The sequence below is a fragment of the Hyaena hyaena genome, unplaced genomic scaffold, assembly GCF_003009895.1.
Source record: "Hyaena hyaena isolate Hyena2069 unplaced genomic scaffold, ASM300989v1 scaffold_445, whole genome shotgun sequence".
Taxonomy (NCBI): Eukaryota; Metazoa; Chordata; class Mammalia; order Carnivora; family Hyaenidae; genus Hyaena; species Hyaena hyaena.
Genome location: NW_024081077.1, coordinates 113,338 through 138,040, shown reverse-complemented (window position 1 = coordinate 138,040; position 24,703 = coordinate 113,338). Strand labels below are relative to the sequence as shown.

The 24,703-nt window shown below is 39.8% G+C and overlaps 1 protein-coding gene across 2 annotated transcripts in view; it reads left to right on the top strand.

Annotated features, from left to right (window-relative positions):
• Nucleotides 1-24,703, top strand: part of ANO6 (anoctamin 6) — a 201,320-nt gene that overhangs the window by 120,721 nt on the left and 55,896 nt on the right. For both annotated transcript variants that reach the window (XM_039253292.1, XM_039253291.1), the window contains 5 exons: nucleotides 8,839-8,904; nucleotides 11,101-11,388; nucleotides 12,243-12,356; nucleotides 14,393-14,508; nucleotides 19,517-19,651. In XM_039253292.1, the coding sequence (XP_039109223.1) occupies nucleotides 8,839-8,904; nucleotides 11,101-11,388; nucleotides 12,243-12,356; nucleotides 14,393-14,508; nucleotides 19,517-19,651 (719 nt within the window). The remainder of the gene's footprint in view (nucleotides 1-8,838; nucleotides 8,905-11,100; nucleotides 11,389-12,242; nucleotides 12,357-14,392; nucleotides 14,509-19,516; nucleotides 19,652-24,703) is intronic.

Below are 24,703 nucleotides of genomic sequence, written 5' to 3'. Positions count from 1 at the left end.
AAGTCATGTGCATTAAATAGGTGGTCATTTGTGGCTAATAGACGATAATTAACAGTATAGATAACTCAAAAATCATTTATTATTATTGACCTCAGCTTGCAACATACATTTTTCCCAGGCATTAGCTCCTTACTTATGCTAATACTATATTAACATAGTTTATTTATTTACAGTTAAAACCTACTTGAGGTCATTTACAGAAATAATATCAAGAATAAAAAGTAATTAGATGAAGAACACAGAGTGACAAATGTAAAGTCCAAGAAAATAAAATGAAACCATGTGTCAGAGTTAAAAAGCAAAGTGATTTTTTATTAACCATAGGTCCTATTCAGAAGTTAGTGTTGAGCTGTAAATTTGCCTCCGAGTTTCCTAGTAGCCAAAAGAAAATGGGAGATGTTATTAATAATTATAGTCTGATGGGGTTTTTTTGTTTTTTAAAAAAAATTTTTTTAACATTTATTTTTGAGAGAGCACGAGTAGGGGAAGGGCAGAGAGAGAGAGTCACAGAATCTGAAGCAGGCTCCAGACTCTGAGCTGTCAGCACAGAGGCCAATGCGGGGCTTGAACTCACGAACTGCGAGATTATGACCTGAGCCAAAGTTGGCTGCTTAACTAACTGAGCCACCCAGATCCCCCTATAGCCTGCTGTTTTAACACAATAAAAACAAAACTGTCCAAAAGAAACATAATGCTTTGAGAATCTCCCAGAAAGAAATTTATTCCGTGGAGCCTCTTTTGGGGAAGCCAGGACTGAATAGACTTAACCTTGCCATCTCTTCTCCAAGTTGAGGAAGTAAAGGGATAGCAGCAGGGCGTTACGAAGAATCAGAGCAGTATAACATAATTCCTGGAAATGATAGGTTCACCACAGATAGTCCATGAATTGGAAACTTGAGGCTCATATTAGGATAGGTTAAGAAATTACGGTAACCAGTGTTGGCTGATTTTACCTTCCTAGATAACTTTTGGTAGGTGTCCTCTCTTCTGTTTTAGGGAACAAAACCAGGTTTAGCTTCAACTTGTTAGCATTTTAGACTAAGGTAGGGAGCCCTTTATATTTTGATCTCCTTTCTTTACACCCTCCTTGCTTATACTAAGATTGTAGGTTAAAAGGAATAAAATAAACTAGGATCAGCAGTTTCCAATTACAGCTACAAAATGTGTTGCTAGTATAAGCATGTTTGGTTTTATTTTTGAGTACTCAGTGCAAGAGCAATGAATCCAAATCTTGCTTCTTATTCCCAAAATGGGAAGTGTCCTTAGGCCCAGACTATCCTTAGAACAGACTAACAAAAAGGACAGTGAAATTTTAATAAATAAAACCTGATTCTTCCATTTCGTCTCACAAAGATAAGGAGAACAGAAAATCCTTTCTTGTCCCCTGCCTGCTCCTTCTGAGATCTGGCCTTATGTTTGTATGAAGAAGCTGTCCCAAACCGTCACCTGTATCCCACTTTTTAAAGGGTACAAGACTGGGAAAAATCAACTATACTGAATTTTCATAAGGAGTAGGCTTGAAAGGGCTAAATCATCACAAAAGAAGAGCTGCCGTCTGCATAGAGGTGTGTCTTAAAAGCAGAGTTTCTGTATTTTGTCTGAGAAGAGGCGCTGGTGGTGCTTGTTCAAAGTAGATTGTCGAGGCAGCACCCGGTACCTACTGAGTCAGAATCTCCAGGAGAGGAGCCTACAAATCTGCATCTTAAGCAAGTGCCCCAAGTTGTTTGTGTAAGTAAAGTAAGTATGTTTGGAAAACCTTGCACTAACATGTTTACGGGAGTTATCTCAGCAGTGAGATATAAATTATAAGGTGATAGCTTCTCCCTTCTCAGAAAATTTCTGTTTTCTAAGTTACCCACAAAGAACATTTCTTTCTTTTATAATTAAACCTAAAATGTTAATTTAATAAGAAAATTCGAAGTGAATTTCAGCTAAATATTCACTTCCATTCCATGCTTATTATTTAGAATGCTCATCTTTTTTTTGCCCCCTGGAGAATACGCATTACCTACTTGAGTAAATTCCTCATCAGATCGGTCCACTAACATTAAATGTTTTATCACCAACATGTAAATTTAAATTAAATCCCAATTAAATAATTTATTCCACTTACCAAACCTTCTTGAGCACATGATATATAACTAATAAATAGCTCTTAGACTAATTAGGCAGTAATTTTTTGGTACAAATTAAGTACCTTTAACTTATTCCTCATTCATCTTTGTAGGCTTAACAAAGATTGGCAAGTTGAAAAATACACTGACAGCACCGTCAGTACTTTGCCTAACAAAGCTGGAAGACTATTTGAAATTAATCTATGCATGTATTTCATTAATCCCAGCTGATTTGTGCTTTATTATCATTACAATGTGCTCAGTCATTTCACTTTGTAGGCATTACAACCCCAATTTTTTTATCCTGAAAAAGCTGGGTGACATAAGGAAAATAGTAGATTGCTGTTTACAATCAGTATTATTGCTGTATAATTCACAAGCCAGTCTTCCCCACAATGACTTTATTAAGCCAAATGAGATGTGTAATCTAAGGTGCTTAGGGACAGAAAGCTTCCTTAATTATGCCTGTCTGTCCTTTGTGATTTTGATTGCTTTTATTCTTCATTCTCTGACAGCTGTATTAACCTCGCAAAAGAGGTATGAATAAAATTCCAGGTTCCAGGGTGGAACAGAGCCTCTTATCCTGTTTTTACTTTGAAGGCCCTGCATCATTCTCCGTCAGTAGTAATGGAATCACATCCATCTTTTTCATGATGTACACAGATCCTCAGTGATTACAGTCATCTTGGCTTTACCAGAAGTAGGTTAAAAAAAAAAAAAAGAAAAAAGAATAAAAAGGTCCAGGTTACATTGCTACTGAATTTGTTCCCCTAGAGACAGAAGAATTTATAGCACAGTCTGAAGTATGACTGGGCATTTCAGAGCCAAAGAGTCTAGTTTGGTTATTTTTTTGCTGCTAAATACAGACCATAGACCATAGAGCATAGCACATACCTTAGGTTCATATATGTAAGGCTTTCCAGCAAGGCACTTAGATAGAAATTGTGTGACCTCATATTCACTTTTTCAACAAGTTTTTATTGAACCATGGCTATGTCAGGCAGTATGCAATATTAATTTTCTTTCATTTCTAACATGGAGGACAGCTCTACCTTAATTTGTTTTAAATGTCAAGAATGCTGTTACTTATCTAAGTGTAAATTCTATGGAGAAGCGAAGATGATGATTTTATATTAAACAGATTTAAGCAATCTTTTCTTAAGTAATCAGTCTTTTCCTGATATGTGCCTGTTTGACAAATACTGCACATAAGCTAATTTACTTTAGCTACCTGACAAACCCAGAAAACTGGTTTGATCAATTTTTAAAATATTCCACTAGTTCTTTGTGAATTGCCTTGCCAAAGGAAAATAACAAGAACTGTCTTATTAAAGTAACTCCAAGGTGATAGATTAACATGTTTAAGCAAATAAAAATGTCCTATCCTTGATTCAGCTGTTTAAGTATTTATAGTGGGTGGTAAAATAGAGGGCATTATAAACCAACTCCAAGGTCTACCAATTATCTTGAGAGAAATCAGGTAAATATCTTAGGAGTTCTTTGTAAAGAACTAGATAAGAACTAAAATAGGATAAATTAGTACAACCTTTCTGGAGGGCAGTATGGCAATACATATTAAAGAACTTAAAGTTGCATACATTCTTTGATTTAACAATTCTGCTTCTAGGACTTTATCCCAAGGAAATAATAGTGGATGCACAAAGACTGTTCTACAAGGATTTTCATAAAAGTAAAAATTAGGAACAGCCTAAATAACCACCAATTTGAGATTCGTTAAATAAATTACAGTACATCTTCCCAAGAGAATATTACCAAATCATTCAAATGAGACCAAGGTTTTTTGCATCTATGATATTCACATGTGCTATACATGCTCATCAGTGACCTCCCTGATTATACACTGAAATGAGAGAAAAGCAAGGAGATGTAGAGATGTATTCAAAACTTTCAGAGAGTGAAGAGGGCATACACACACATGCACGCATGTATACACACACACATATTCTCTTACACACATATATACATTCATCAGATATCAGAGGAAGTAGTCCAAGGACCAGGATGACCAAGTGATCTAGAAGAGTCAAGAAGGGGGCCTAGTAAGTCAACATTAAGGTCCTTTTCTTGGAGTTCCAGTAAAACAGTGGTATTGTGACCCACTGGAAGATTAGGGGGTCACACAGTATGAAGGCCAAATGGATTGGAGTTAACAAGTTTTGTTTAGATATTAGCATTAGAAAAGAGAGATGGGCCTCTAAGGCCTGCAAGAGAGAGAGAGAGAGAGGGTTTTATTTATTTATTTAAAGAAGAGAAGTTGACCAAGTTTAAAGGCAGACAAAGAGGATATGACTAACATGTCTATAAGGCTTATTATCTATCAAGCATGATGCTGAGGACTTTTTACCCATGACCACATTTAACCCTTAAAAAAAAAAAAAAAAAGACCTAAAGCTATTTCTTGTCCTGTTTTTGAAATGAAGCCACTGATACTTGGATGATTTAAGTTTTACCTATCCAATGCCGTAGAATCTGGGTTTGAATTTTCACTCTGAATCTAACCATTATGTCATTATTTTCCAAAAGGAAAACTGCATTGGCAGGAGCTAAAGGGGCTGTTTGGTAGAGTAAAACCTGAGAGGAGGGAGTTCCGTGAAGCCAGTAAGGAGTTGTAGCCTCAATTTAGGAATTCCATAGAGGAGGAAGAGACATGTCTTCTACAGTTCAGCATGTTACAGTCATGGTGATACAGCTGATAACATCCACGTGGTTTGTGTGTGGTATGTTGGATGACGGGACTGCGTCCTGTGGGGCTGGTTCATTTCCAGCTCTCTAAACCATCCCCCTTTAGCATCTAGTAATTCAGACTCCAAGGTATCTGGAAATCACTTGATCCTCTGGATGTCCCTGAGCTATCTGGTGCTAGTACACTTCAGAATTAAACTGTATCTCTTGTCATTTTCTATAATACTTGTAACTAAAAGTTCATGGAACATTTTGGAGGGGGGGGCCCAGGAAAGGGGAGCTCAGTTGCTACACTCAGTAATTTGTACTCCTCAATCCATTCCTGTATAATAGGCAGCCATCGATCCACCAACCACTTAATTTATTCTTTCATCAGGCATTTACTGCAGGTTTTTTATAGGTCTGTTCTAAGTGCTGAGGCTATCAAGATTAAAAGACCCATCTCTAGAGGTAGGGATGGTAATCAAAGAGTAGGTAGGGCCATGGAAGGATTTAATATTCTTAAGGATGGGAAACACTTAAAGTGTTTGTTGGCCAAGGAGTAAGAACAATGAAGAGGAAAGAATAAACATAAAAAGAGAAGGTATTGCTGAAGCAAGTTCAAGAGGAGATAGGAAAAGGATGTAGTCATGTTACTGCAAGAGAAATGGCAGCTATTGATAGGTAGAAGGAAAGACACAGGCAGGGGTTCACATGAATGGCCGCCATTTTCTCTAAAAAGAAGGAAGCAAGGTCACTTGCAGAGCGTGCTGGTCTGGAGTTAGGTGTGGAGTGCAAGGAGTACCTTGAAGATTTGGAACAGCTCCCTGGTGGAGGAGTAGGGACCAGGAAGGAGATGGCTGTGCATCACAGTGGACCTAACTGTAGGCATAGCCGTGAATTTGTAATAAAGCCAGTTAACACAGTTAGGTGATTTCTTAATGCCAGCACTTATTAAAAGAGCCATTTAGTCACCAGAAAAATCCCTCTTTTGACTGATTCTCCTGCTCTTCTAACTAGAAAGACATTTGTCTGCAAGAGTGAATATCTTTGGGCCTGAGCCTTCACATTCTAACTGAAATTATTCCTGACTGACTCCTAAAGGATACAGAAGACACAGTCATGGATCCTGCTAATGAGACAGTCTGGGTTGCCCCTTGTACAGCCTCAGGATGAAGGCATCTCTGAAGTCATCAGAATTTCAGGTCTGCTCAGAATACCCACCTGACCCCTGTACAGTGATTTAGGTTTTAGGCTAACAATTTTGCCCTAGTTCATGGTTACTGTATCAGTCAGGATTCTTGCTGGCAAGTAACAGAAATGAGCTCTAACTTAAGCAGACAAGGAGTTCTTCCAAAGAATGTTAGGGAGCTCACAGGTTCTTCTGAAGGGTTCGACAAACCAGGTGGGTATTCAGGAGCAGCACCCCAAATCCCACTGCCAGGCCTTTCTGGGAGACAAAACATGGTTGCTGCCCAGAGCCCCTGTTGGCACCACTGACTGGCAGTGGTGCCCCAAATCTGCCATAACCACTACTTCTGCTCTCTCTGGGACTGGCATTTGCTCTCCCAATGCCCAAGCAAGATGAGTCTTGCTCGGCCCAGCTTCTTTGTGTTGCTAGCTTCAGAGTGAGAGTCTAGAGTGCTTGGTCTGATGGACAAGGCCTAGCTTGTGTGCAAATAGCTGAACTTCACAGGAGACCAGGCAAGAGCATGTCTGAGTTTTTATCTACTGTAGTAGACATGGGCTCTGGGGAGAGTTGAAATGTTGGGTGGTCATAAAGAACAACAAATGCCCATTACAGTATCATGAAGAAATGTTTCAGCCCTTCTCTATCGGTAGAAGGTCTTAGGTCACTGGGCACGGAGTTTCTCTATAGTCCCCCCATGGCAAAATGTTTTAAATTCTTCTTTTACTCTCCAGTACTTTACAGGATGCCTCTCAGGAGTGTTTGTAGAATGAATTAAGAAGCATTTGTTGAGTATGTTCTTTCAACAAGCATGTATTGGGCAAATACTCTGTGGCAAGCACTGTGGTGAACATTGTTTACAGGATCGAAGAATGCTTTATAAGCAATAATAAAGAAGCAGTCAGGTTCAAGGACTGGACCGCCATGCCAGGATGAAAATGGGAGTTAGGATCTAGAGTGAAGAAATACTGCTTAGGTAGAAGCAGGCTGAGTCTGAAGCAGCTTCCCACATTGAGGTTGGGGATATGGCAGGTCAGGTTGCTTGTTCATTTTTAGGGGAGTTGGTAGCATTTGTTGGGCTTTCTCTAAGTGACCATTGCAAGCTTAAATTGTAAAAGTATTACATTTGGAAAGCCCTTAGACCAGTCTCTGGCATGTTGTAAGTACTATATAACCATTTATTAAATAAATAAAAATTAAAGCAATATTCCCTTTCTATACTTCCACAAAATATGTCACGGATTCCATATGTCAGGGATTCTGATTTTGGACTCAGATTTAGCCAAATACTAGGTGTATTTTTTCATCTTTGGTCTTTGTCGTACAGCAGCATCTGCTTTCTATTTATTAGCCACTTTCCACGTTCTAGGCGCTCTGATAGCGCAGCAGCTCAGCCACTTCTCTGCCCCTTCACAATTGGCAAATCGTGACCGGTGCTCCCTGGGCAGAGTGACCTGACTGCTGGATCCCTTGGATTACCAAGGCCATGATCCACTAATTCCTCTATCTTGTTAACTGCTGAAATTAACAAATATCTATTTTTTTATCTAGCTTTTTAAGTTATCTTCAGTGGGAACATCGGTTCAACTAACTTTCTGTGATGAGTAGAAATGTTAATTCTAATGTATGTGTTTTGTGTGGTTTAAATCATACAATCCTCATGAGAACCTCAAAAGGAAGAGTGAGGTTTTCTCCACTCTACAGAGGAGGAAAATGAGGCACAGAGAGTTGGCTTCTTGCGCAGGGTTAAGGAGCTAATAAGTAATAGCAGCAGGATTTAAATACAGGCAGTCTGCTTTCAGGGTGTGTATGCTCCACCCCTGTCTGCCTTCATTTTCCTGCTTTCATGGAACAGTATAGCTGTGTCATCATCACAAGTGTTCTTTTAAAAGGTTAAACAGGTCTCTACCTCGACATGATTTCCTAACAGCTTAGGACACAGCTTGACAGAAGCCTAGCCAGGTACAATTTAATATCAGTAAATACAGTATATTCTGCATCTTTTTAAATGGCCATGTACCAAGGACAGATCTGTTATCAATTAATTAGTTCCCTGTTTTTGTAGATTTAGATGACTGTATCTTCATGGGCATTTCAGTCTTGCAGAGAGAAACATTCTTTTGTATTTTGCTAAATTTGTGTTTTAGTGCATTTGTTCAAAGCATGTACAGATGAAATACACATATCCAAAGTGTCTGATATGTCTAGAATGCCAGATATGGGCTTTAACTCTGGTAAATGACATCAGTAAATGGGACTCAAAAAACTCCATTTGTGTGCCAAAAAGCTTAAAAAAAAAAAAGTTTTTGGAATTATGCTGAAGCCACAGACTTTTATGTATCCCAGATAGCCAGAAATCCATGGAGACAACCAGGGCCTTCTAGAGTGCTAAGTGAATCTAAGTACATTCTGTGACATTTCACCTCAGGAATCGAATACCCACAAATCAACAGCCAGAGCACCTTCATTGCTTATGTGCCATTTTGAGCAGATAAATCTCTTCATCAGATTCAAACTGGTTTTGTTTTTTCTTTTTTTTTTTTTTAATTTATTTTGAGAGAAGGAAAGTGCATGCGTGCATACATGAGCTGGGGAGGGACAGAAAGAGAAAGAGAGAATCCCAAGCAGACTCCATGCTGTCGGTGCAGAGTCTGATGCCAGGCTCAATCCCACGAACCCTGAGATCATGACCTGAGCTGAAATCAAGAGTCGAACAATCAACCAACTGAGCGACCCAGCGCCCCTGTTTTGTTTTGTTTTGTTTTGTTTTGTTTTGTTTTGTTTTTAAAAAGACTTTTTCTGCCCTTGGTAAAACTAAGGGGCCTAACCGTATTTTCTGATTTCTTCTGACAGAGAAAAAGACGAGCGTATGAATCTAACCTCATCTGTGGTGGCCTGCAGTTAGAAGCGACAAGATCCGTAAGTGTTGGACCGGTCCCAGCCCTTGGCTGACTGTTGCTCTTGGGAACCTGTATGTCTTTTGCATTTGATGCTTGCAACTCCAGCTGAAACGCCCAGAGTTCGAGAGACCCCAAAAACAGACCACCAGAGACCAGAGTCAAAGCCAATCGGCAAGGGTTGTTTATTTGCAGGTTCGAACCCGGACCTCCGCACACTCGTCGCCGGTGACGCTGAGAGGCCCCGAACAAAGCCTTTGCAGCCTTTTTATAGACAGGAGTAAACAAGTCGTGGGGAGGGACAGGAGATCTCTATGGTTACAGGTTTGTCATTGGTTGATATTTAAATATGAACATATACCATGTTTGATTGGTTCCCGCCATCAGGTTTTTGGCGGGATCCAATTATAACATTTAGGATACCTTTGAATTCAGCCAATCATAGAGCGAGTCTAGGGTCTTGTTCGGCGACTAACAGGTTAACTTCTCTCTCCCTGGGCCCTTCCTTCAGTAAGGCGGAGGGTGGCTGCTGGCCTTTCCTGATTGAGTGTTGCCAGGGTAGTGTGGTGGAGTGATGTGGTGGCCAGTTTCTTCAGCCTTGGGCAGTGTGCAGCTGCCTGATAGTTCTGGGGAGGCTGAAACTCAAGCCTTAAGCAATGGTACAGAAGCGGAAGGAGCTAGTTAGGTTTTAGTTTCCCGTAGTGCAAGCACTTGTACAGAAGCAGAAAAGCTGGTTGAGTTTTTGGTTTAGTTTGTCTAGGCCCCTCACTCCAAGGAGCCGGCACCGATGCAAGTACAAAAGGGTCTTTATTACAAGCTTGAGCAGGGGCTCACCCAGCCTGCTGGTGTCATGGCAGCAAGGTGAAGCCAAGAACAATAGCGAACAGGGTTTTTAAGGAGTAAGGGATGGGGGTGTTACAGTACATGTAGCATCATCACATAAGCACTAATTACAATTACAGCTTCGACCATTCAGTGTCTGTGAGGTGTTCATTACTTTTGGTGGGACCCAATCATGACTTTTGAGAATCCTTTGAAAATGACCAGTTGTGAGGTGAGTTTAAAGGGCCCACATGGGGTTCAGACAAGCAGTGAGAAATTGGCTAGTTTGTATCTGCAGTTTCCAGCCTTGACTCAGACCATAGGAATGTTTCTATTTTTTTCTTCTTGATTAGCTGAACTGAGGCGGTCTGAGGATGGCTTTAGCCTTGAACAGTCTGAGGCTTTTCCTGGGACTGGGACTGGGGCTACGTGCAGCCCAAGGTTTCTCTTAATGGAGGACTTAATTTTTGGCTCTTCACAGCCAGGCCCTAGTTGTAAGCTAGGATGGGAGCCATTAAAATCTGCATTATAGAATGTGTGCTTGTTTCTGATGAAAGTCAGTACCTCTTTGTTAATAGCCAAAGAATGTAATACTGAATGCATATATAAGTGATTGTTTTCTTCTTTTATATGCAAATAGCAATAGTTTACAAAAAATTAGAAAATGTAAGTATAGCAAAATTAAAAATCCTTTGTATTCTAATTATCCATAAATAACCTTGTGGTCCTTCTAAATTCTTTTATTCCTCAAAATATATACATTTTTCCCTTTCAAAAAGGAGAATTATTATTTTACAGTTGTATAATTTGCTTTCTTCCCGTCAATATGTAGTAAATGCATTTCTATATCAACATCTTTTTTAATGAACACATAATACGATATTTAACAGATATATAATATACTGAAGAATCTTATAATAGGTTAGAAAATTTTAAATTATCATTAAAATAACACTGCAATGAATATTCCAGTGTTTTTATTCTTAGTCACCAATTTGGATGGAATGAAGGGCAAATTAACAAGTTTGGGTTTTTTTCATTTAAAATAATAGTAATTTGGGGAGCACTTGGGTGGCTCAGTCGGTAGAGCATCTGACTCTCCATCTCAGGGTTGTGAGTTCAAGCCCCACATTGGGCGTGGATCCTACTTTAAAAAAAGTAGTAAGCTTATGAGAGGAGTATGAGAAGGAGTGTTTAATTACTTGCTTAATAATTTGAACCAAGAAATTATCTTTAAAGCAAAAATGTATGATAGTGTGCATGACTGTTTTTATCTCCACTTTTCCCAGTGTCTTATGTTTTAGCTGCCAGCAACATAAGAAAAATCCGTGTGTTTTAAAATTATGAAAACAATTGGTTTGGTTTCCTGGTTTGTGTTTTTGTTTTTCCAATGTAGATTTTGGATGATAAGCTCGTATTTGTGAAAGTACACGCCCCATGGGAGGTGTTATGTACATATGCTGAGATAATGCACATCAAATTGCCTCTGAAACCCAATGATCTGAAAACCCGGTCCTCAGCCTTTGGTAATTTCAGCTGGTTTACCAAAGTCCTCCAAGTGGATGAGAGTATCATCAAACCAGAGCAAGAGTTTTTCACTGCCCCATTTGAGAAGAACCGGATGAATGATTTTTATATTCAAGATAGAGATACTTTCTTCAATCCAGCCACCAGAAGCCGCATTGTAAGTCTAAACCAAGTTTAGTTGCTGTCTTGGAGTGATTTGAACCTGCTGTCTGAATAATTAGTGGTCTGGTTTGTTTGGTTTAATTTTCTTTTTATTTATTTATTTTTTTAATGTTTTATTTATTTCTGAGAGAGAGAGAGAGAGAGAGAGAGAGAGACAGTGTGAGCAGGGGAGGGTCAGAGAGAGAGGGAGACACAGAATCTGAAACAGNAAATCCCATTGAACTAAACAAAATTGTCAATATTCTGTTTTTGACCTACAAAAATGGCAATTTTAAATGATTCAATCTAGTAAAACAGAACTTAAAGACTTTAAGCCATCCTTCCCCAGGTTAACCGTCTTTCCCCCATTTGCTCTTCTCATTCTCAGCCAGAGGGCTTGCACTCAGATGCCCGGTGGAACTTAGGTTCTGTGAGCAGTTACAACTTGGATTGAATCTTAAAGTTTGAATTAATTCAACCAGATCTTTCCATGTGTCTCATTTTTTATTTTATTTTATTAAACAATTTTTTTAATGTTTTATTTATTTCTGAGAGAGAGAGAGAGAGACAGTGTGAGCAGGGGAGGGTCAGAGAGAGAGGGAGACACAGAATCTGAAACAGGCTCCAGGCTCTGAGCTAGCCGTCAGCACAGAGCCTAACGCGGGGCTCAAACCCACGAACCGAGAGATCATGATCTGAGCCGAAGTAGGATGCTTAAACCGACTGAGCCCCCCAGGCAGCCCTTAATTTTGTTTTTAAATGTCCCCCCTGCACCCCCCCCCAAGAAAACAGGTTTCTGTTACAAGAGTTAACAATGGTTGGTTAGTTACAGAGAATAAAGCATGCATTCTCTGTTGGAATTTTTTTTAGGTTTACTTCATCCTCTGTCGAATCAAGTATCAAGTAAGAGACAATGTTAAAAAGTTTGGAATTAACAAGCTTGTCAGCTCTGGGATCTACAAAGCAGCTTTCCCTCTCCATGATGTAAGTCAAATGGCAAAAATGAAATAAAATACCCAAAGTATATGCTAGTGTTAATAGAGAAGGGCTAATCTCCTTGACCTTGAGTTTTTTCTTCTGTAAAATGAAGATAGTATATTGCAAGACTACAGGCTCACGTAGGGCAGGAACCAGGGTGTTTTATTCACGGCTGAATCCCAGGCAAAGAGAAGGCCCTCGGTTTAAATGAGTGAGTGAACAAAGGTATGAAACCGTAACTGTCCCGTAGTTCATGTGGAAAGCAGTGCAGTTTAGCAGTTAAGAGCATGGACTCTGGGACTTGCTCTCCCACTTTCTAGCCAGATGACCTTATAAAAGTCATTTATTCTCTCTCTCCTTCAGTTTCCTCATCAATAAAATGGGGATCATAATCATACCTACCTCGTAGAGTTAGTTGTTATGAGGATTAATGAAGTTAATCCACATCACATGTTACAACTATCCTCCTTGTAGAGTAAGTACAATGTAAGCATTAGCTATTTTCATAACTGCTGACAGATGTTATTATTAACCAGAAAAGTATTAGTTCTTTTAAAAGAAACTATGTGTTAGATCTTCTCATGTATCATTTTCTGTCACAGACCTTTCCCCCCTGAAATATCATTTTCTTGCTGTGCCCTGGAATATCACAAGGCTTTTAAAAAGGCATCTGTCAGAGTTCTTGTCACGATGGCAGTACTGCATAGTGTTGACATTTTTTAAGGACTGTGCTCTGAGATGACAGCAGCTCCTCAAATTCAAGAGCACTTCTCTGGCCGATAACATCGTTCATGAAATGAAAATTTTTAAATGTGGCTGCTTCAGACCCTTAATGATTCCATAAATGCAGGGATGTTCTATCGAAGCTCTTCAAATAAATTCTGTCATTGAGATAAATTAAATACAATATTATAGTGCACTGTTGCCTTGTTACATTTGCCATCAGTTTATCTGAATCTCTAAGACCAAGAAAGCCAAGACTGAGGTTGATCATTGCTACCATGTAGTACATGTACTTGTGGGTGAAAACATTCTTGAAATGTACTGTGTATGATAATAAACTAGGACACAAAAGCGCCACTTGATACACGTGTATAAATAGAGACTAGCGAGCTGAGTGGAGAAGAAGGTTCTGAACCTCCTGGTGAAGAGACCCAACATGGCAGCCCTGCCTGAGAGTCCACATATTTTAAATTTGCACCCAGAAAAATTAGTGATTATAGCATGACATGAGCTTTGGGGACACTTGCAAATAGCTGTCATGAATATTAATCTGGGGTGCCAGAGTTCGATGCTATTCGATTGGCATCTGCCCGTGCCCAGTTCTTTGCCACAAAAGCCTCTTTTAAGTGCACTGATCCCATATCCAGGCTAAGGAATGACCGCCTGTAGTATTTGGAAGGGAATCGAATGGAGGTCAGGACCCTTGTGAAGGCTTCACTGGTACAGGAGGAAGGAGAATAAGGCAAATTGGATGAATGACTGAATTTAAGAGGCAAGGAGCTTTGTTTCTTTGAATAAGCTAAGTGTATAACATGTCAGACTTCTTTGTTTTTTATGTTCTACGTGTTGTCACAGAATAACTGCTGAATTAGGGGGAACAGAGATGCCAGGGTTTTAGAATTGACGTTGGCGGTAACAGGTTAAAGCCCTGGTCCCCCCAGGCATCTAAGGAGGGTGCTGGATTATCATCAGGTGTTCCTTCAGTGTGGCAGTTTGGGCATTTGAATAGCCCAATTTTTAACTGTTTGAGACTGGCACATTTATAGGACATAAAGCATCTCTGGGTCTCCCACCAGGTACCCATAGTGTTCTCCAGGATTGTAACAACCAAGCAGTTCTCCCCACCCACATTTTCAAACGGCCCCAAGCGATTAATAATTCCACTGGTTGAGAATCACTAAAAATTAGATGATCTTCCAGCAAACGAGGGCCACTTATTCAAATAAGCAATTGCCTGTGGAGTCTGAGTGCCACACGGACTAAAGAGATTTGTGAACACACAGTGATCATATGCTCCCTTGTTTGCTTCTGCTTCACAGTGCAACTTCAGCCATAAGTCAGAGGATTTCAGCTGCCCAAATGAGCGGTACCTTCTGTACAGGGAGTGGGCTCATCCTCGAAGTATATACAAAAAGCAGCCCTTGGATCTTATCAGGTGAGGTGTTGCAGAGAGGGTGCCAGTGGGAGGACTCAGGATTGTGGTCACGGCATCTAAGGATGACACGAAACAAAGAGTATGGCCAACCAGGGAAGCCCACCCAGACCGTTGAGCTTCATTGCCTAGAGTTTTTATGGAGGCTTCATTATGTAGGCATGACTCATTGAATCACTGCCCATGTGGCTCAGTCTCCAGCCCCTTCCTCTTCCAATATGCTATGGCCCAAAGCCCGAGCTCTCTAATCACATGGCATGGCCAGCCTGCATCCTGAGTCATCTATTAGCACAAACTTGGGTTCCTCCATGAGTCACCTCATTGGCATAAACTGTTACGTGGAGTTCCAGGGGTTCATCATGAATAACAAAGACACTCCTATCTTGGGAAAGTCCGAGGGTTTCGAGGTTACCTCCCAGGAATTGGGAATGAAGACCCATCTTATTCTTCATTACACAGGAGTAGATGTTAGATTTAGCTTAAATGGTATGGTGAGAGATACAGGTTTTCATGACTCTCCTATATCTACCATTGATACATTTGGCTATATCTAACAGGGTGTAATGACTAGCTCAGCACTTGTTTTTCTCAAAGCTTCAATGTCAGCTGCTCTCCAGAAGCTTTTGATGTTTGGACAAGGCTGCTGGAGAGAGATAGACCAAAAATAACCAATAAATAAAAATGATAAGTAAGCAAAATTTCGAATTGCAATGAAGAAAACAACAGTGATGAGATGGGGTGAAGAAAGTTGTTTGAGTAGAGGACATGAACGGACACCTGGAGAGTGAAAAGGAGCCAGGGTTTTGTGGGTATGTAAGAAGTCATTCTAGGGATAGGGGCAGTTTGTGCAATGGCCCAAGCCACAGGGACATCAGCAAGTCTGAGAAGATATCGCACACCCATGCTACTTGAGAAAAGAACTTGATCGCACAAACCATGAGCTCATGCCCTGAGCTGAAATCAAGAGTCGGATGCTTAACCAACTAAGCCACACAGGTGCCCCAGATTAATTTTCTTTTATATTAAATCTGTAGCATCTGATGGCATGGTGATGGGTTTGATGGGTTCTTAATCATTCTTTATGGGGTTGTTTTTGTTTTTCTGGTAAAAAGAACAATTTCCGCACTATTTTAAGTATATTCCACTAAGAAAAATACATTTTTTTAAACTATTCTGTGTCCCTAGTCTACATGTTCCCTTCATTGCCTCTCACTAGTAACCTGTTTAGCATTCAGGTTGTTAAACCTTCATTTATGGGCCAGGGATTACCAGAAGGGAAAATGAGTTCTTTCCCAAAAAGCAAACCAAACAAGCCAGAAAAAGCAACCTGGAGGAAACAAGACTTTGCACAGACAGAAAAGAAGAGTTTCCCCCAAAACTTCCATTTCTACCCTCAGAGTGAGAAAAGAAGTCGTGATAATCCATTAAGACAAGGACAGGAGTTCTATAGGAAAGGGTCATTCCAAGGATAAAATGTAACTCTTGAAATTAAAAACGTGACAGATCGGAAAAACCCCAATCTCAGTGTTAGAAAATGAAGTTGAAGAAATTGTACAGAACATAAAGCAAATATATAAAGAAACAAGATAAAGGGAGGGGGCAAGATTAAAAGATCAGTTCAGGAGTACAATGAGCAAATAATAGCGCTAGGAACAAGAACAGAGATAATGTATGGAGGAAATCAGAGACGTGTCTGAAGAACTGTATTAAAGAGCTGTAGAGAGCGTGATGGGATCACTCGTGTCAAGCAGTGATGTTGGGAATCAGGAAGACACCAAAGGTGAGAAGCTGAGAATAGAGAGCGGCAGGATGTGCTAGCAGAACCAAGAACCGATAACTAGCAAAGCCAAGAGATGATGGAAGAACCAAGAACTGATTATCACTAGAACCAGAAGAGGCCTAGAAAGGCTAAAAAGACTGATTACACTCCTTGAAAAAGGGAAGACTTCTGCAGCAAACTGTCAGATTCTCCAGATTTGGACTCTTCCTTCCCTGACCACATTTGAAAGGCAAAGGCCCCCACTTGGTAACAGAGACCCCCTCTGCTTGCATATAAAAGCAGTAAGTGCAGAGAGTTGACTCAGACCATGCTGGGTCCTCATCTCAACTCTGTGCTCACCAACTGACTGCATTTGGTTCATGAATTTTTCAGCCTTATTGGATCTTCTTTGTTGTGTGACTTTGTATCATATCTTGTCCCATGTGCATGGACCCAAATTAAATGCGTAGAGAAATATCATTGAATTTGGAGTCCAGAACCTGTTACAGTTGTGCAAATCCTGCTTAACAGTGAATAAAGCTCACACTGGGGAAAGATACAACTCATGTGCACGTGGCTTTATAGCACGCTCGGGACAAGAAGTAAATGTGGTGAGTCTTCAGATGGAAGGATCCTATGGAGTGCTGAGCCCAGAGGATGAAAATAGAGCCAGCCAGGCACCACCCCATGACATCAGGTCACCACAACATGACATCTCAGGACAATGAGGACAAAGAGAAGATCCTGAGAACCTTCAGAAAGAGAAACAGGCTTTATTTGAAGGAGCAAGACTCAACACTGAACTTCTTAAAGACAACACTGCAGGTAGAAGAAAAGAGACCAGTATTTTCAAATTTCCAAGGGAAGTGATTTTTCACCTTACAATTCCATATATGCTCAAGCTATTAATTAAGTGCGATGAATTTCCACAATCTAAATGTTCAAGGTAATCCTCCACCAAGAAAGAGAAAAACATGACTTCAATAAACAAGGGCTCCCAACAAGAGAGAGGAACAGAGAGATCCCAGGTGACAGCTCTGTTGCAGGGCTAAAGAATCATTAACCCAGATTGGAGAGGATCTGATGGGATTTACTCAAGGAGACAAGCTGATAGACTACCTCTTACGTTTGAATGTGCTGAGAAAGTAACACCTTAGGTAAAAGTCTGGGGCTGAATTATTGGAAATACACAGTAAACTAAGCAACGAACCAGCATGGCAATTACTAGAACTATTTGACCCTTACTGAATGTATACTTATAACTTTGATTAAAAAATCAAAGCCAAATTTTTAGAAATTGGTGTTAAGAATTGGGACGTTTCTGGCAGAAAGAAATAATGATCAGAGTATCACATTTAAAGTGATCCTTATTATACCCAGCCTTTCAGCAAGAACTTGGAAGCAGGTTTCTTTTTGAGATTCAAAAGTTCTTTCTGGGGGCGCCTGGGTGGCTCAGTCGGTTGAGCATCCGACTTCAGCCCAGGTCATGATCTCATGGTTTGTGGGTTTGAGCCACGCATTGGGCTCTGTGCTGACCGCTCAGAACCTGGAGCCTGCTTCAGATTCTGTGTCTCCCTCTCTCTGCCTCTCTTCAGTCTCTCTCTCTCTCAAAAATAAATAAACATTTAAAAAAAATTTTTTAAAGTTCTTTCTATCTTCTTATCTGCAATATAATGTGGATGCCTTTAGAAATCATGAACTCCCTGTCATGATAAATATCCAAGCAGGGAGTGCCTTACTCGCTCTGTGTGAGGCAGAATATTTTTACTGCTGGGGGGTTGGACCAGTAACTTCTAAGATTCTTTCCACTTTTAAATGTGTCATTTCCAGTGTGAATGGTTGATAAGAGCATATTTCAGAAAGCCTAGCAGCCAAGATGTTGCAAACCCATTGCCAAGCTTTTCATTTTCAGATACTACCCTGAGCTTGTCATTTGCCTGCAGTCTCTGAGCCAGACAGCAAAGCCCCAGTCACATAAAAATGAAACACTTTGTTCCTGACTCCTGATTTCACATTTGTATCAGCCCTTCCTTATCCGCAGGGATGTGGCCTCCACCCAGGCTGGCTTCCACCCATGAAGCTAGTTTCACAGCTGCCCTGTGACCACCGGTTCAGCCCAGAGACATTTCAGTCTGAAGTCCTCCAGGACTCCAGGTTGTTCTCAGAGCTTAGGCCCCTCCAGGCTCAGCCCGAGGACCTCAGCCCAGCTCCATACTGATCCGGAAGTCTCATAGAGGCCCCTAAGTAAGCTGAGAGCTTGAGTAATTCTCCAGTTTCTGTGGACCAGTAATGAGCCAGCAGTGAATCAGTCTAGAAAGACATCAGCAACAGCGACAGTCACAGAAACGGTCCTCTCACTGTGCCCTCCTCACCCCTGAACACTTTGTTTATGCTTCACTCATCCTGTCTCCCTTTCAGGAACAATGTGGCCCTGCTTCATGCCCTGCGTCCTTCTCTTCCCCAGCCTCTTTCATTGATCAGTTTTTAAAACCTAGAAGAAATGGAAGTGCTAGATGTAAGGAGTCCAGGTCCAGGTCCAGGGGATTCCTCAGTCATTATCAGTGACTTATTATCAGTCACTTGTTATTATTTGTGATTTACATCACATTTGTTACGAGATTCCCTAGATAAGCAAAAGCCAGTAAACTGGGAGCCGACTGTTTGTGTGTTCTTGTTTCATGCATACTAAAAATAATCTTTTAGAGAATGTATTAAATGTGATAGTCTTTACAAATAATGGTGACATTCTCTGTTTGCTCACTGTTTAGCATTTTTTCCTTCCTTGGCCCCATTCTAATTGACTTTGCTTCACCAGGCTGACCGGTGATCAGTACTTCTATGATATGTAAAATAACTTGTTTCATAGTGGAATTGGGGGTCTTTATGAAACGAATGTTGTTTTGTTTTGTTTTTAAAATTTTTTGTTTATTTATTTTGGGAGGGAGTGAGAGCCAGTGAGCAAGCATGGGAGGGGCAGAGAGAGAGAGAAACCCAAGCAGACTCTGTGCTGTCAGCTTAGAGCCTGATGTGGGGCTCGAGCCCATAAGCTGTGAGATCATGACCTAAGCTGAAGCCAAGAGCCAGATGCTTAACTGACTGAGCCTTTCAGGCGTCCCGTGAATATGTTTTTTTAAGTATGACTTAGTAAGAAGTTTGAGCTCCAAGCCTCCTGTATTTAAAATCAGAAATTAATATTATAATAAAGCTGCAAAGTGGTTCAGTGTGACTTCTAAAAACAGTTTCTGTCTTCAGGAAATATTATGGAGAAAAGATTGGAATCTACTTTGCATGGCTGGGCTACTACACTCAGATGCTCCTCCTGGCAGCGGTAGTGGGCGTGGCTTGCTTCCTCTATGGATATATTAATCAGAATAACTGCACGTGGAGGTAAGTTCTGTTTTTTCCTGTTGCCGTGCCAAAAAGGTGATTGGACATAAAATTATTTTCAGGGTCTTAGACTGTTTTTAGTAAAAGAAAACTTACCACAGAGCACTTACTGCTTTGGATGATCTATTCCTTTTGTCCTGAGCATAATAACTAGGTGAAGTGGAAATTTTTTTTTTTTTTTAAATAATGCAGCCCAGTTTCTGACAGGAATATTACCCTTAGGAAACATTCCAATTTTTTAAGACAATACTTTGTTTGAAAAAGAGAGGCGGTCTGGAAGGAGGATCGTCCTTGAACTTCTGGCCCCCAGAGGAATGCTTCACTCAGCCCTACAGATGTGTGCCAAGAGCAGCTCTGATTTCTTCAGGGTTTCAATAGCAAAACTTGATAAAATTGGTGTTTTTGTGTTTTTTTTAGAAATAACTTTTTAATGAATATTAGGAAAAGGATGTTTAAAAATTTAAGTAAACAGTACTTTTGTTTTTGTTTTACTTTTTGAAAATTAGCCCTTACAGTGTTATGGGGGGAAAAATAAGTGATAAACAATTAGTTTGTGCTTGATGTTAGAATTAAAATACCAGCTGCGCTGTTTAAAGGGAAATGGATGCCAGAACACTGAGTGTCACTATTACTATTCTGAATTGTGTTGTTATTCCTGTGCCTTCAGTAGTCTCAACCTTTAGAAGGGATGCAGCACTGAACCAGGCATTTTCTTGTGTTCACTTGGCCTCTCTCCAGCTCTGACAGCCAGATCAAAATTTCTGGGCACCAGCAATGAGCTAGCTGATGACCAAGTTTTTTTAGCCCCAAGCATGTCAGCCTGGCTCTTGAGGCAGGCAGCTTACCTGGCAGCTGTTTCGTATAGGCATAATTATCCGTTCTATTTAACAGAGAATTCTGAGCATTTTGTACCTATTATGGCTTCTTAGCTAGAAAGCTGCAGATGGTCTTTGAAGTGCTCTTTCTCCCTTCACTGAAAATAAGAGTTCAGGGCCAAAGGCTGAATGTTGATACCTTTTGCCTAAATTAGTCTTTGGCTTCTCCATTGTTTTATATTCTGTTCCAACCAAAAAAGAAAAAAAAGGGGGGGGGGGATCTCAAAAACACACTTTCAAAGTGCAAGAGTAGCAGTTTTCTAAGGTTCTTGCATTGTGGCTGTTCTCACTACAATTCATTTTATAAAATCACCCTGACTACCACACCACGTGTTTCCTATAATTTTACACAGATTAGTTTACAGAAATATGGGGGCAGGTCTTGGGGATATACTCCCTGTGCTCAGAATTACTGGGGCTTTAATTACTTATATTAAGTATTTTTAAAATATTTCAAGTATATGCATTTAAATATTTTCAGTTAAGTTTATTGCATGCTGAGTAGAGGAGTAGAAAATGTATTTAAGGTATAAGGAATAATGATCCTTCACCAGTTTAAGAAAAAGAGCATTACCATTACCTGTGAAGCACTTCCCTTGACTGCAGTCCCTCTCTTTGCACTTGGCAAATAAGAACTACACTAAATTTTGATTTTTATTATTCCTTTATATAGATTGTATATTCTTTATCACATATTTTTGTCTCCCTACCAAATACATTTCTGTGTGCTTTTGAAAATAGGTATGTGTAAGTGGAGGATACTATAGGTATTTCCTCTTGGATAAAGGTCTATTTAAAGCTTACACCTCCTTTAAACATAACAGCTTTATTGAGGTAGAATTCATATACCATGAAGTGCACCCTTTCTAAGTGTACAGTGGTTTTAAGTGCATTCACAGAGTTGTGCAGTCATCACCACTATCTAATTGTTTACAATATTTTAATATTCTCATCACCCCAAAAGGAAATGAGTACCCACTATTAGTCACTCCCTAACCACCCTTCTCTTAGCCCTTGGCAACCAACGCTCTGTCTCTGTGGACTTGCTTCTTCTGAACATTTCATATAAGTGGAGCCATACACTTTTGTGACTGTCTTCTTTCACTTAGCCTAATCTTTTTAAAGTTTATTCATGTTGTAGCATCGATCAGTACTTCGTTCCACTTTGTGGTCAAATATGCCATTGTACGGATACACCACATTGTTTATCCATTCATCCAGGTCAATTTAGGTTGTTTCCACTTTTTGGCTATTATTACTAATTCTGGTGTGGGCATTCATGTACAAGTTTCTGTATAAGAACATATTTTCACTTCCTTTGAGACTGTATTTTTAAAAAAGTGTGATTGCTAGGGTGCATGGTACCTCTATGTTTAACATTTTTAGGAGCTGCCAAAGTGTTTTCTGAGGTAACTGCACCATTGTACATCTGCGATAGCAGTTTATGAGGATTCCAATTTCTCCACATTCTCATCAACCCTTGTTTCTGCTGGGTTTTAAAAATGCATATATGGGGCACCTGGGTGGCTCAGTCAGTTACGCGTCCGACTTTGGCTCAGGTCATAATCTCACAGTTCGTGGGTTCGAGCCCCACGTCAGGCTCTGTGCTGACAGCACGGAGCCTGCTTGAGATTCTGTATCTCCCTCTCTCTGACCATCCCCTGCTCACACTGCCTCTCTCTCTCTCTCAGAAATAAATAAAACATTAAAAAAAATTTTACATAAAAATAAATAAATAAAAATGCATATGTATTAGTCATCCTGGTGGGTATGACATGGTTTGTCATTATGGATTTCTTTGTGTCTCCCTAATGCCTTCTGACGTGGAGCATCTTTTCATGTGCTTATCTGCCACTTGTATATCTTTGGAGAAACATCTCTTCCTTCTCCACTTCTCTTAGTTGTGTTGTCTTTTTATTGTCTGTTTTTAACTGTTCTTTATCCTGGATAAAAATCCCTTATCAGATATATTGCAACTATTTTCTCCCATTCTGTGGATTGCTTTTTCAGTTACTTGGTGGTGTCCTTCAAAGCACAGCTGTTTCTAATTTCAATGAGTTTAATTTGCCCAATATTTTGTTTTACTGTTCGTGTTTTTGGTATCATATCTTAGAAAGCTTATGTAAGACAAAGTCATGAAGATTTTGTCAGTGTTTATTATCTAAAAGTTTTATAGATTTAGGTCTCAGATTAATTTTTTTCTGGGTATATATCCAGGTGTCCCAGCACCAGTTTTAAAAAGAATATTCTTTTCCCTATTGGATTATCTTGGCCCCACTGTCAAAAAACCAACTGGCCATAAGTATAAGAGTTTATGGACTCTCAGTTCTCTTCCATTGATCTATATGTCTGCCCTTTTTGCAAATACATACTAGATTGATTACTGTAGCTTCGTTAATAAGTTTTCAAATTGAACACTTTTTTTTTCTTTTTCAAGATTGTTTAGGCCATTCTATATACCTTACATTCCATGCTAATTTTAGGATCAGCCTGTCCATTTTTGAAAAACAGAAGTCAGAATTGCATTAAATTATCTTTAATTTCTATTAGCAAACTATTTTGTAGTTTTCAGTTGATAAGCTTCACACTTCGTTTCTCAGAATTATTCTAAATAATTTATTCTTTTTTGGTGCTATTATAAATGAAATTGTTTCCTTAATTTTGGATTGTTCATTGGTATTGTATAGAAGTAAAATTGCTTTCTGTATATTGATTCTGTGTCCTATAACCTCAGTGGGCTGGCTTATTAATTTTAATACTTCTTTGGTACATCTTTAGCATTTTAATATACACTATCATGTCATCTGGAATAGAAGTAGTTTAACTTATTCCTTTCTAGTCTGGAGGCTTTTAATTTATTTTCCTTGTGTAGTTGCCATGGTTAGACTCTCCAGTACAATGTTACTTTTAAGAGGAAAGCGTTCACAGTTTTTCACCAGTAAGAATGACACGTGCTGTGGGTTATTTGTAAATGTTCTTTTTTTTTTTTTTTTTAACAAATAGTTTATTGTCAAGTTGGTTTCCATATAACACCCAGCGCTCATCCCCACAAGTGCCCTCCTCCATGCCCATCTCCCCCCTCCCCCCCACCCATCAGTCCTCAGTTTGTTCTCAGCATTGAAGAGTCTCTCATGGTTTGCCTCTCTCCCTCTCCCCCACCATTTCCCCCCTTCTTCTCCCCCATGGTCCTCCATTAAGTTCCTCCTAATCCTCCTCTTTGTGCAAACATATGATATTTGTCTTTCTCTCCCTGACTTAATTTCGCTCAGCATAACACCCTCAAGGTCCATCCATGTTGCTACACATGGCCAGATTTCATTCTTTCTCATTGCCATGTAGTATTCCATCGTATAGATAAACCACATCTTCTTGATCCATTTGTCTGTGGATGGACACTTAGGTTCTTTCCGTGTTTTGGCTGTTGTTGAGAGTGCTGCTCAAAAAATTAACATTAGAACTTCCCTGTGACCCAGCAATAGCACTGCTAGGAATTTACCGAAGGGATACAGGAGTGCTGATGCATAGGAGCACATGTGTTCATAGCAGCACTCTCAACAATAGCCAAAACATGGAAAGAGCCTGAATTTCCATCAATGGACGAATGGATCAAGAAGATGTGGTTTATCTATACGATGGAATACTACATGGCAATGAGAAAGAATGAAATCTGGCCATGTGTAGCAACATGGATGGACCTTGAGGGTGTTATGCTTAGTGAAATAAGTCAGGCAGAGAAGGACAGATATTTGTAAATGTTGTTTATCTAGTTGAGGAAGTTCTCTTCTATGCCTAGTTTTTACTTGTTACTTGTTAAAATGGCGTATTGCATGAATTGATTGATTATGTGTTGAACTATCCTTGCATTCTGGGATACATCTCACTTGATCACATTCCTTTTAATAGGTTACTTGCTTTGATCTGCTAGTATTTTGTTGAGGATTTTTGCATTTTTATTCATAGGAGATAATGGTCTATAGATTTCCTAGGGTGTCTTGATGTGATTTTGGCATCTGTGTAATATTGGTCTCATAGAATGAATTGGGAAATATTCCCACCTCTTTATTTTTAGAAGGGTTGATGAAGCATTGGTGTCAGTTTTCTGTAAATTGTTGATAGAATTCACCAGTGAAGCCATCTGGGCCGAGGCATTTCTTCATTGGAAGTTTTTTGCTTCCTT